The following is a 13,093-nucleotide window of genomic DNA, read 5'->3' as shown; positions in this document are numbered from 1 at the left end:
GACCACTGACCAGCTTTGGCCGCTGGCTGAGCCAGAAAACTCTGTCCACAAAAGCCTCGGACAGAATCAGTGATAAAGAACAGCCACGACAGAATCCTTAACACCAGCAACATGGACCAAACTCTTGCTCCGTTTGTATAGGGGTTGAATGAAGGTAGCAACAGATCCAGCATGCCAATTAAACCTCTAGTTCTGACAATGTTGGGAATCTTCAGTAAAAGCATGAGAAATTATAATTGTGTTTGTCTGTTATTGTAATTTAGATCAGATTCTATTCAAAGGATTCATATATAGTGTTTGTGTGTCAGAGAGAACAGGGAGACACACACAGCACAATGCAGTGTGCCGCGAGACGTTGGAGGTGCAGGGCAACACCCTGAGGGCTTGCAGACCAAATGGTCAGCCCGGAGAGAAAGCTCCGGCGCTGATGGGGCCAATAAAACACTGCTGGCAGAGAGGGGGAGAGGAAAACACAGAGTAAAGCTGGTAATGTCTAACCAGAGGGAGGGCAATGAGCGAGTTTAGCAGGAAACATAGTGAGTGCAAGTATGAGTGTGTGTTGGAGTTTATGTGTGCGTTTGAAAGGAGTTCACACGGGGCCACGATACAGGCAGGATTCCTGAAGAATGGTATCGCTTCCCCTGGGGGGACAAACGAGAGGTTCAGACACAGGGCAGCCACCAAGCGCTTGTGGCAGGGACACAAAGGGCACAAAAACACAGTGTCCATCACATACACGGCGGAAGTGAGGCTACACGGCTTCTATCTGTCCTCAATAGTGTCATACAGGCTCCTTGCGGGATCATGTTTGACATGTTTTAAGGGCCTTTGCTCACAGTGGACTGGAATCTGTCTGATGTCTGCTCAAGCCTGCTTGGATCTCTGAAGGAGGGATCCAAGCAGTCCTTTAGCAATGAAATGTCCTCGTATGTGGCCTCTTATATGTCAGGGGCCCCGCTCCCATCCCCAGTCCGGCTGGCCCTTGTGTCCCCCATAGGCATAGGGATATATGGACCTGTTGGTGTCAAAGGCAGGTCACTGGAGGGGGCAGAGGGATGAAAGGAGGTTGAAAGGTGAAAGGAAGGAGACTGGAAGGAGGACTGGTGGAAGAGAGGTGGCATTGTGAAGGGGATGGATATGAGACTGAAGATTTACATTTGGGAAAACTAAGGGCAACTTTCTCCGAGACGTACCGTCCACATGTTGACGAGGCGGCGGCAGAGGAAAGGGTCCAGACTCCAGTGTATGCAGGGCAGGCAGGTGATGTAAAAGGTTTCGTGACCAAGACCAGCTGACAACAGGAAGAGGAAGTGCAGCAGCCGGTTCCTCACCTCGTACTGAGGCTTGCTGCAGCCCTGCTGCAGAGAGCACAGATGAACACACAACGTGATGAGAGCTGGTGGCCCTGGACTGGAACCAGATCCAATCTGAACTCCCATTCAAACTCGCAGTCACACCCTTTGCTTTTTTTTTTTTGTGGCTTATTTTATCATCAACACATGAAATTTGAAAGCAATTTAAAATCCACATGATTTATTACAACAACTAAAAAATGAACTCAGTTTAGCAATTTCTTGAAGTGACATGGTAATAAATTAGTAATAATGTCATAAAAACAATGAAACATGAGTTTATGCATGCTCTGGCATCTCTGACGTAGGTTGAGCTTGTAAAAACTGTCACTTTCCTCCCAAGTACTAACTTCATTCAGACCCCACTATTTTCAATTCGGACTGTTATACTGTAGTTTTTTGGTTTCCACACTATGCTGATGTTAACTTTAGCATCACTGATTTTTATTCTAAGCCTCATCTGATGGAGCTGAAAAGGTGAATAAACAAATTCATATTTTTAAGTAGTGCTATGGTTACATTATCGATAAATACTGAAGTTCTGTGCTACAATCAAACTGCACTGCTCTCTTCAGTACAAAACAATAAAATAGTGAGAGAAAAAAAGTTTCACAGCCCACACACATGTGCAGATGAGGATCAGGTGGCTGACAGATCCACCCAGACAAACAAGAAAAGCCAGTCAATATGGTTTGCACAATTTAAATAAATGAAAAGCTTTGTTTAAGTGTGCCATTAAATCCCTGGATGAGCCTCTAGGCAGTCAGGGTTTATGTTCTACAACAAGGCCGAGGTGTAAAGAAAATACATATAAAAAAAGTGTATTTGAACTAATACGTTGTTGGAAGCAACTGCAAACTTTCTCTCCATATTTTGATTCTTGTTTCCTCTTTGATAATCAGTTTGATCCCCATAGTTTTACCCTCTAAAGCTACTTACAGCACCAGCACATCCATTCTCCCGGTGTGTGTAGTTGGAGTTGCGGTCCTGGCGGTTCCATCTCTCCTGTAGGTGATCACGTGGTTTCTCGCCGTTCACCTGCGTCCCGCCCGGACTGCTGGCCGGGAAGAGACCGCAGCGCCTCTGGAAGCGGGCCACCAGCTCCGGGTCGCCCAGGTGGGCCAGGTAAGCCCGGAGCTCCGACATGTCGGCGGCACGACGCACGGAGACGGGAGGATCGGTGCGTCGGGGAGCAGCAGGTCGGGGATAACGATCTGGCCGGGCAGGGCGCATCCAGGTGCGCCTGCGGTGCGTCACAGGTGAGCCCGCCGGGGCGGGGCCGCACCAGCAGGGCTGGGCGGCTGACCTTTACACTGGGAGGGGCCGGCGGCAGTCAGAAACTCTTTTAAAGGGGAAAGAAATGGATTGCACGCAGAGGTCTGTCCATTAAAGAAGCCTCCTGTTCACAAACCATGAACATGACAATGACTTTTTAGGGCCTTCATTTTTTTTTCTTTTTAGTTTGATTGTGTTCCTTTTATAAGTGTGTTAATGCATAAAAAAAAAAGAAAGATGTGGCGTGCAGGATGGAAGTTCCCAGCATCCTACTATATTGATTTATAGTTGCATGTAGACATGTCGATATATAGTGTATGTATAGCGTATCTACTCTTATACAGTCATTCAAGTATATTGTTATACCATTGCTGTCTATTGTTCTCTATTATATTGTAGTATTATAGTAAAGTAATGATAATGTAATAGGCTACTATGCATTATAATTACTTCTTTTAGTACATACATACATAGTAGCACAACTATAGGCTACTTGGCGTTTGTTTTGTTTTCTTTTGTTTTCCTTGATTTGTTTTGATTTTGACTATATTATATATACATATAATTGAGTATTATATCACTGTATTGAACAGTTATTAAAGTGGGTATGGGTGTTTTGTAAGTAAGTGTCAGGGTGCGGTTTGTTGAGAACCCAAACGCAGTTGGCAAAAAAAGCAGGATTTATTTCAAAGTAACAAAAGGCGCTGCTTGGCAGGATACAAAAAACTAAAGCTTTACACAGGGATCAAAACTGGGCTCAGGAAAAACACAGAGGGAGCAAACAGTACGGACCGACAAGGAGCAAGGGAAAGACAATATACACAAGGGGGTAACGAGACACAGGTGCAGACAATCAGGGCAGATGGGAAACAGGAGGGACAGAACTGAAACTCAAAAACTGGGGGGAAGTGTCAAACCCTGATATTAAGCTTATTGAAACTCGTCTTATTATATGTAAGAATGTATGTAAGATTAAGTGGTAGGACTCGATAAGTGTTTACTTCATTCCTACTCCGTTTCAAGCATGTTGGTGGATCCGTGGGTCTGCCCAAGTGCTGTACACACACACACACATATATATATATATATATATACATATATATATATATATATATATATATATATATATATATATATATATATATATATATATATATATATATACATATATATATATATATATATATATATATATATATATATATATACATATATATATATATATATATATATATATATATATATATATATATATATATATATATATGTATATATATATATATATATATACATATATACATATATATATATATATATATATATATATATATATATATATATATATATATATATATATATATAACTTTTTTGTACTCTTTTATTATTATGCATGTTCGAAATAAAATCAAAAATCTAATCCCCAGCTTTCCCCATAACTGAAATGTTTTATTTATTTATTTATTTATTTATTTATTTATTTATTTATTTATTTATTTATTTATTTATTTATTTATTTATTTATTTATGTATTTATGTATTTATTTATTTGAGATGGAGGAGGGAGTCATACCTCAGCCCCCCATAAAGCAGTAAAGCTCATTCAAGGACCCCCAAACCACCAGTGAAGCATGGTGGTGGTAGCATTATGCTTTGGGGCTGCTTCTCCTTTGCCTGGGGCACTTTTAAGATAGATGGAAGAATAAATTACTGCAAATATCGACATATTTTGGTGCAAACCTTCTATCTGTTATCAAAAATCTGAAAACGTCGAAGTCATTGTCATTCCAACCTGACAATGACCTAAAATACATATCAAACTCAACTCTTCTGACGTCAGAAAAGGATAACCAAAGTTTTGGAATGGCCCAGGCGTAGAGCTGTACACCAGCCATTCTCTTGGAATTCAAAGGAACCTGAACTTTGTTTTCGCAAAGAAGGATGCACAAACATAAAATCCAACATCTAGATGAAGTTAATAAAAGCTTGGTCACAAAGACTTGATGATGTTAAAATGGGCAAACAAAGTAGTTGGACATGTTGTCTAAGTGTTGTTGCAATTTGGATTATATGGGGGGTTTATTTTACTGTTTCAAATAATACAATATTTATTTTATTCCCCTCTGTATTTGTGCTTTGCTGGAATATTTCGTCAAACATGTAGTTCAGCATTTATTTTTGGTGCGGCGCGGTGTTGTGTGGTGTAGTGGGGTGGGGTGTGGGCTAACATAAGACTCAGTGCAGTACTTGTCATATCAGCAAGGAACTTTAACCTGCAGGCCTCCCTGTGTGCTCAATTACACCTCTGCAGATGACCCAGAATGCAGCAACAATACTGGTTTTCAACCAACCCAAGAGAGCTCATGTCACTCTGCTGCTAATCTCTCTGCACTGGCTTCCAGTTGCAGCATCAAGTTCAAAGCTCTGCTTCTGGCTACCAAACACTTACCCAAACGGATAATAATAATTCCTGCCTACCTTCACTGCTTCATCCAGAGCTCTCCCTCTACCTTCACTCCTTCATCCAGAGCTAAACTCCCTCTACCTTCACTCTTTCATCCAGAGATAGAGCTACACTCCCTCTACCTTCACTCTTTCATCCAGAGATAGAGCTACACTCCCTCTAGCTTCACTCCTTCATCCAGAGATAGAGCTACACTCCATCTACCTTCACTCCTTCATCCAGAGATAGAGCTACACTCCCTCTACCTTCACTCCTTCATCCAGAGCTATACTCCCTCTACCTTCACTCCCTCATCCAGAGCTACACTCCCTCTACCTTCACTCCTTCATCCAGAGCTATACTCCCTCTACCTTCACTCCCTCATCCAGAGCTACACTCCCTCTACCTTCACTCGTTCATCCAGAGCTACACCCCCCTATCTTCACTGCTTCATCCAGAGCTACACTCCCTCTACCTTCACTCCTTCATCCAGAGCTACACTCCCTTTACCTTCACTCCTTCATCCAGAGCTAAATTCCCTCTACCTTCACTCCTTCATCCAGAGCTACACTCCCTTTACCTTCACTCCTTCATCCAGAGCTACTCTCCCTCTACCATCACTCCTTCATCCAGAGCTACTCTCCCTCTACCTTCACTCCTTCATCCAGAGCTACACTCCCTCTACCTTCACTCCTTCATCCAGAGCTACTCTCCCTCTACCTTCACTGCTTCATCCAGAGCTACACTCCTTCTACCTTCACTCCTTCATCCAGAGCTACACTCCCTCTACCTTCACTCCTTCATCCAGAGATAGAGCTACACTCCCTCTACCTTCACTCCTTCATCCAGAGCTACACTCCCTTTACCTTCACTCCTTCATCCAGAGCTAAATTCCCTCTACCTTCACTCCTTCATCCAGAGCTACACTCCCTTTACCTTCACTCCTTCATCCAGAGCTACTCTCCCTCTACCATCACTCCTTCATCCAGAGCTACTCTCCCTCTACCTTCACTCCTTCATCCAGAGCTACACTCCCTCTACCTTCACTCCTTCATCCAGAGCTACTCTCCCTCTACCTTCACTGCTTCATCCAGAGCTACACTCCTTCTACCTTCACTCCTTCATCCAGAGCTACACTCCCTCTACCTTCACTCCTTCATCCAGAGATAGAGCTACACTCCCTCTGCCTTCACTGCTTCATCTAGAGCTATTCTCCCTCTACCTTCACTCCTTCATCCAGAGCTACACTCCCTCTACCTTCACTCCTTCATCCAGAGCTACACTCCCTCTACCTTCACTCCTTCATCCAGAGCTACACTTCCTCTACCTTCACTCCTTCATCTAGAGCTACTCTCCCTCTACCTTCACTCCTTCATCCAGAGCTACACTCCCTCTACCTTCACTCCTTCATCCAGAGCTACTCTCCCTCTACCTTCACTCCTTCATCCAGAGCTACTCTCCCTCTACCTTCACTGCTTCATCCAGAGCTACACTCCCTCTACCTTCACTCCTTCATCCAGAGATAGAGCTACACTCCCTCTGCCTTCACTGCTTCATCTAGAGCTATTCTCCCTCTACCTTCACTCCTTCATCCAGAGCTACACTCCCTCTACCTTCACTCCTTCATCCAGCGCTACACTCCCTCTACCTTCACTCCTTCATCCAGAGCTACTCTCCCTCTACCTTCACTCCTTCATCCAGAGCTACTCCCTCTACCTTCACTCCCTCATCCAGAGCTACTCTCCCTCTACCTTCACTCCTTCATCCAGAGCTACTCTCCCTCTACCTTCACTCCTTCATCCAGAGCTACACTCCCTCTACCTTCACTCCTTCATCCAGAGCTACTCTCCCTCTACCTTCACTCCCTCATCCAGAGCTACACTCCCTCTACTTTCACTCCTTCATCCAGAGATAGCGCTACACTCCCTCTACCTTCACTCCTTCATCCAGAGCTACACTCCCTCTACCTTCACTCCTTCATCCAGAGCTACACTCCCTCTACCTTCACTCCTTCATCTAGAGCTACACTCCCTCTACCTTCACTCCTTCATCTAGAGCTACACTCCCTCTACCTTCACTCCTTCATACAGAGATACCTGTACCTACTTTTAAGAGCAAGCTAAAGACTCAGCTTTTTAAGGAGCACTTCTGCATCTAGTAAACTTCTATGCTCATTAGAATTAGTTATCCAGCTCTTTGCAGGACTCAGCACTGACTAAGCTGCAGGCACTTATGTCTAGATGATCGCATGATGGTGTCTTCTTAGACGTAACTTTATTATTGTATAAAGGGACTGTTGGGTTGGTGGGAAGGGAACAAAACATTTCTAGCACTTGCCTGGCAGCACCTGCGGCCAACTGGACTCACAGCAGTCTGACCAGCACTGATCCAGCTGGACCCTCATGTGATTTCTTGCTTGTGTTGTTCTCTCAGATGTAATTTGCTTTGGATAAAAACATCTGCTAAATGACAATAGTAGTAGTAGGTAAAGTGACTTATAATCAAAAAGGACCTATTTATATCGCAGTAATCTGAATTGCAGGCACGTTTGGACATCGACACAGCTGTTTAGCAAAATAAATCCGCTTTCCATATACATATTGAGGAAGGCTTCAGGACTGACAGCTTTCTGAAGTGTAAAGTAACATTTTGCGTGTGCTCAAATGTGATTAGAACAATTATAATCACAAAAATGTTCGGTTTAAGAAAGCTGTCAAGATTCAGGCTGTGGGATGAAAGTCTGGAACCATTTGCGATTACTTTAAAGGCCTTTACTGAACAGGCTTGAGATGCTTTATTGTTGTTATTTTCAACATGCCTTTAATTTGATGTACAACAGGTGCAGCTCAGCTCAGTCTCATTCAAACGGACAGTCCTCTCACTCATTTTAGGGGCTAGAAATAGAACCGGGTCAGCGTGTGCGTCTGTATCAGGGACGCACTTTTCAAACCCTGGCGTCTCCCATCTCCTACTAGAGCCGGTGACGTCAGCGGGAGCTGTGATGGGTGCTGCTGAGGAGGGAGACGCGGAGATGCTTAATGCTGTTGCAGGAAACAGTGACTCGACGCTCCCCAGCTGACCGAATGAGCGCATCCTCGTGCACGACAGTGTTACGTAGCTGGGCTCGAGCACGCGCCTCCTGCACACCCAGAGCACTCAGTCTCCTCCGCGGCGGGTGCCAGTGAGTGTGTGTGTGTGTGTGTGTGTGTGTGTGTGTGTGTGTGTGTGTGTGTGTGTGTGTGTGTGTGTGTGTGTGTGTGTGTGTGTGTGTGTGTGTGTGTGTGCGTGCGTGTGTGTGTGTGTGCGTGTGCGTGTGTGTGTGGGATGCCCGGCTCTCCAGGCGGAACCACCACCATTACATCATCCACATCATCCGTCCCCTGCGCCGTGCGTTGGACGTGGGCGCTGTTTTAATCCCCGGGTCCGGGGGAAAGGGACGCTGCTGCTGCGCGGATTATTCCAGCAGCGCATCCACGCCGTCTGCGGGGAGGGATGGCGTCTGAATGAGCGGGTGGGAGGAGGAGGAGGAGAGACGTGCACCGTCATCAGCATCTGTCCGCCAGCTCCCTTTGTGCTCACCGGAGAATGTGAATGGCGAAAGATGCCATGATGGCAGAGGTAGACTCGGACCCCCCCGGTGGAGGGCCTCCTGCCCCCCCGCCGCCGCCACCACCACCACCACCACCGCCGTTCCCCTACGAGGAGTACGAGTGCAAGATCTGCTACAACTACTTCGACCTTGGCCGGCGGGCGCCCAAGATCCTGGAGTGCCTGCACACGTTCTGCGAGGAGTGCCTGCACACGCTGCACCTCCGGGAGGAGCGGCCGTGGCGCGTCAGCTGCCCCGTGTGCCGCCACCGCACCCCGGTGCCGGACTACCGCGTGCAGAACCTGCCCAACAACACCAAGGTGACGGAGGACTTCCCTCTCTACATCGACTCGGACCCGCTCCCGCAGGACGCGCTGCCGCCGCAGCCGCCGCCGCTGCACCCGGCGCTGGTGGCGCTCCGGCGGGAGGAGGCGCATCATCACGCGTCCTCGGCCGCCGGCTCCAGCAGCCAGGCCACGGCCACGGCAACGGCCACGCCGTCCAGCACCGTGTCCACCGTGTCCACGGCCACCACCCTCTCCCAGGACTCGGTGCGCCACGACAGCTGCCAGAGCTGCAAGCGGGTGGCGCTGACCACCGGCTGCGTGTGCGTCATCTTCTCCTTCCTGTCCATGCTGGTGCTGCTGTTCATGGGCCTGATCTTCGTGCACAGCCACAGCATCCCCCCCTCGCCCGCGGGACCCATCTGCCTGTCGGTGGCCAGCATCCTGGCCATGTTCTCCGTGGTGGTCACGTGGCTCATCTGCTGGCTCAAATACAGACCGGACCACGAGACCGGCCGCGCGTCCGCCACCGGCAGCTCCCGCAGGAACGCGTGACGGGCTGATGCTGATGCTGATGCTGATGCTGATGCTGCTGATGCTGATGCTGATGCTGCTGCCTGGGACTCCTGCTGGAGATCATCATGTACATAGTAGTAGCCTCCTGGCACCTGAGGAATCCTGCTCCCTTTAGCTTTTTTTAAGGGACAAATCTTACCCAAAATAGCCTTTTATCAGAATAGCAAACACCCAAAGGCCTTCATGTTGTATGGAGCAATAGGCCGACATGATCCTTGATAATCACTTCCTAAAGTTATGCACTTAAATTGAAGCACTGGGTATCTTGAACTCACAGACCCTTTGCTCTTGGTCTAGGTTGGATATGGTTTGATGACTGAATGTGAAGTGCTTAGTCCAGGCTTTGAGCCCCCGCCCCCCCCCCCTCCACTTTATCCTGCTATATATGATGCATTTCCCACTATGCCACTCTGTATGATAAATGCCCAGGATGATTCACACACATCTTAACAAAGCACTAGTGTAATGTTCACTTCTGAGTTTTTAGGTGATGGGATTTATGGTGGTTTACTCTGTATATTTATGTGCTGAGCCTTTAATCTCATTCCATCGCCAATAAACTGTATCCACAACCCAGACGTGTAAATAGTTCACCAGAACCGAGACCTGGTGTGATCAGCCTTTCCTATGGACCTCGTGCTTTAACGTTATCTTGCAGGATGGCACTGCTTCCACTGTCACCTTGAATGTGTCACTTAGACAAAAGAATGGCTTGGGATTTTGGACCTGTGTTTTTTTTTTCCTTTCTGCTTTTGTGCATGTTTGGCTACTGAAAGTTTGTTGGTTTTTTTTTTCTTCCAAACAGAAGGGACACTGTGCCCCCTGACTCATGTGCCTCTCCTCATTTTCCACTGAAGAAAAATTCCACTGCAGCCACAATCCAAATCATAGATGGGACCCCTGCCACATCCAACCTGGAGTGACCTCCCTCCACTCCTGTCATTTATTTATGCGTCAAAAGTTCAAAACAGGGTTCATGATGGTTAGCACATTTCTTTATCCCCAAGAAAAGATGTCAAGTCATTGTATCAGGCACTGGAATGAAAGAGAATGATGGTAATTATTTGTATCCAATTCCAGCTCCAAGTGGACCCTTTTTTCCCTCCGAAGCCATATTGAGAATCCAATTAGTCACCTTGAACAAGCTCCAGGAGGATGCATTTGGTCCCGCTGTGGTCCGTCCGAGTTCAGTGGCAGTCACAATTACCTTTGAAAACTTAAGTGCCCTGTGACCTGTGTGGCTTTTATTAGGCAGAAACATTTAACACAGCAGAGAGTGGGTGGTGACAGACTCTTATCTCATTTCCTCTACTAACCGCTTCCAGATGTTGAGCTTTCCTAAACTAAAAGTATTCACTTTTTAAGAATTTGCACTCTTGAGATGGATTTTTGGTCCTTATGATATGATATGACAATATTTCAGTGAAATCAGCATCAGACAATGTAATGTAGTGAGAATACCCTGAACTGAAGGATGGAATGGGAAGACTTCATTATTATGTTATTTATCTCCAACTGACATTGGAATAATTACTTCAATCATCCCGTTCAACCTTTTTCCCAGCTTCGATATAGTGCACTTTCACCCTCTTATTTGACACAAATAATGGGGTAAACCTTTGACCAGTGTCAGCATATTGTATTTATTTCAGAGAACCTAGAAAATATTGTTGGTTTTTATGAGAATTTGTGGTTGTTGTTTGAGTACCAAATGTATTTGCACAGAGATTTTTTTCTTTATGTGCTGTTTTACATCAATAAACACATTTCAGTAATAAAGGAAACATGAATACCGATTTGCACTCATGATATTTCTCACATGGAGGAGAACATCAGCTGTGGGACTGTCGTGCTGCTAAGGCTGATATTTTAGCGTGTTCTGTCTTACATAATGGCTCATAGTAGGCTGATTATAATCCTACATGACGCATTAGTCCCCTGCTGTGCATCAAACACGCCCCCTACTGGATGGAAATGATGCTACAGGCATTAAAAAAAAAGGAAATACCAATTCAGCGTCAGCGCTGTTGCGCTTCTCATGTAGGTCTGATTGAGTAAACTTCTGGTGGCTTATGTCTGATTAAAAGTAAATACATTTTTCGATGTGAGCTGGATGTTGATGTGCCGTTAATATCACAGGCTGCGATTTGTCACAGACTACCTGTTCACACAAGGTTCCCTTGTAGCTGATATGAATGACGCTATTCAGCATGAAAAGTTTCCTTCCTGAAGAAAAAGCAGAGGAGATAAAAGCCAATGCTGGCTGCTCACCAGCCTATTGCTGGTTCCGGTTCAGCTCACGCATACCGCACATCATGTCTTAACCAAAAAGTTCCGTGTCCAACATGACCCATAAAATTAATAGCCCCCCCCCCCCACACACACCAAAAAAAAAAAAAAAAAAAAGTTCCTCCCCTTCATAATCAGAGCACCATGTCAAGCAGTCTCTGCTTCCTGACAATCAGGGCTGCTGTGTCTTGGCCCAGCTTTACTTCTTCATACAGACAGCAGGAAAGGTGCTTGGGGCACATATGGTTATACATTTGTGCAACAAACAAGATCAGAAACCTGTTTGTGAGGAGGATGGTAGAGTGACTTTTAATGCGTCAGACCGGCTATTTAGGCAGGTGTGAGACTGGACTTCATTTTCATCACCAGTTTGATCATCCTCAAATTTCCTGCCGTGACTTTTCCAAGTATTGTGGGGAAAAAAAAGCTGTGAAATTCACACACGCACTGGAAAAACACATTAATGCAATAACAAAGTTAGCTTACTATCTAAAGAATATAAGGTTACCTACTGACTCCTCTGCTCTAAATCCCTGTGGGTAAAGCTTGAAGTATTACTCAACAAACACGACAGGTTTTCCAACAAAGATCCGGACCTGTCCTTTAGAACGGTATATATATATATATGTATATATATATATATATATATATATATATATATATATATATATATATATATATATATATATATATATATATATATATATATATATATGTATATATATGTGTGTGTGTGTGTGTGTGTGTGTGTGTGTGTGTGTGTGTGTGTGTTGGTTTTGTGTTCAAATTACTTGCCTATTCAAGCTTCATATCTTAAAACTTATAAAATATATATATAATATATAAAAATATTTAAAGCACATCCTATAGAGCCACCAGAGGTGCTTATTCGTTTTAACTTTATTTTTAAAACACTTAGCTTTTGTAATACTAAAAGATGGTGATAAAAAAATAAAGGAAACTCAGCGATTAGTTCTATTCATCGCAACGAGTTTGACAATATTTGCAGTATATATGACAAATAAAGATAGGAGGCGATATGTTAATTAAAGGTATAGGCCAAATATAATAGGAAAAAAAATCCTGATCCTTCCTATTTTATGTTTCATCAATGTAAGACTCTTATTAACAGAGCTTGTTTCATTAATTTTGTTCATAAGTTCGGCATGCGACGGGAGTGTACAAATAGTATATCAAGACGACAATCCTCTATCGAAAATTATATAAGAATATTTTAAATATAGTTTGAGTTTATCCTTCGTGCTTTGTAGCATTTCTACAGGCTAGT

The 13,093-nt window shown here is 44.7% G+C and overlaps 2 protein-coding genes across 3 annotated transcripts in view; one reads left to right on the top strand and one right to left on the bottom strand.

The window, feature by feature from the left end:
* sgpp2 (sphingosine-1-phosphate phosphatase 2) overlaps positions 1-2,599 on the bottom strand; it is a 31,003-nt gene extending 28,404 nt beyond the window's left edge. The window contains exons 1-2 of one of the 2 annotated variants that reach the window (XM_061720191.1): positions 2,292-2,599; positions 1,194-1,355 (exon numbers count right to left, since the gene is read on the bottom strand). In XM_061720191.1, coding sequence (XP_061576175.1) covers positions 1,194-1,355; positions 2,292-2,585 — 456 coding nt within the window. In that variant the 5' untranslated portion in view covers positions 2,586-2,599. Of the gene's footprint in view, positions 1-1,193; positions 1,359-2,291 lie in introns of both variants that reach the window. The other variant, XM_061720190.1, reaches the window with a different exon arrangement.
* A 5,799-nt stretch (positions 2,600-8,398) lies between these two features.
* LOC133442233 (E3 ubiquitin-protein ligase RNF182) lies at positions 8,399-11,296 on the top strand. Its single transcript, XM_061720188.1, has one exon. It carries the CDS (start codon positions 8,659-8,661, stop codon positions 9,493-9,495), a length of 837 nt encoding a protein of 278 aa, XP_061576172.1. The 5' UTR covers positions 8,399-8,658; the 3' UTR covers positions 9,496-11,296.
* Positions 11,297-13,093: the final 1,797 nt, after the last annotated feature.

The sequence above is a fragment of the Cololabis saira genome, chromosome 4 (assembly GCF_033807715.1).
Source record: "Cololabis saira isolate AMF1-May2022 chromosome 4, fColSai1.1, whole genome shotgun sequence".
NCBI classification, from domain to species: Eukaryota; Metazoa; Chordata; class Actinopteri; order Beloniformes; family Belonidae; genus Cololabis; species Cololabis saira.
The sequence above is the reverse complement of the archived record's forward strand: the minus strand, read 5'-3'. Positions and strand labels throughout refer to the sequence as shown.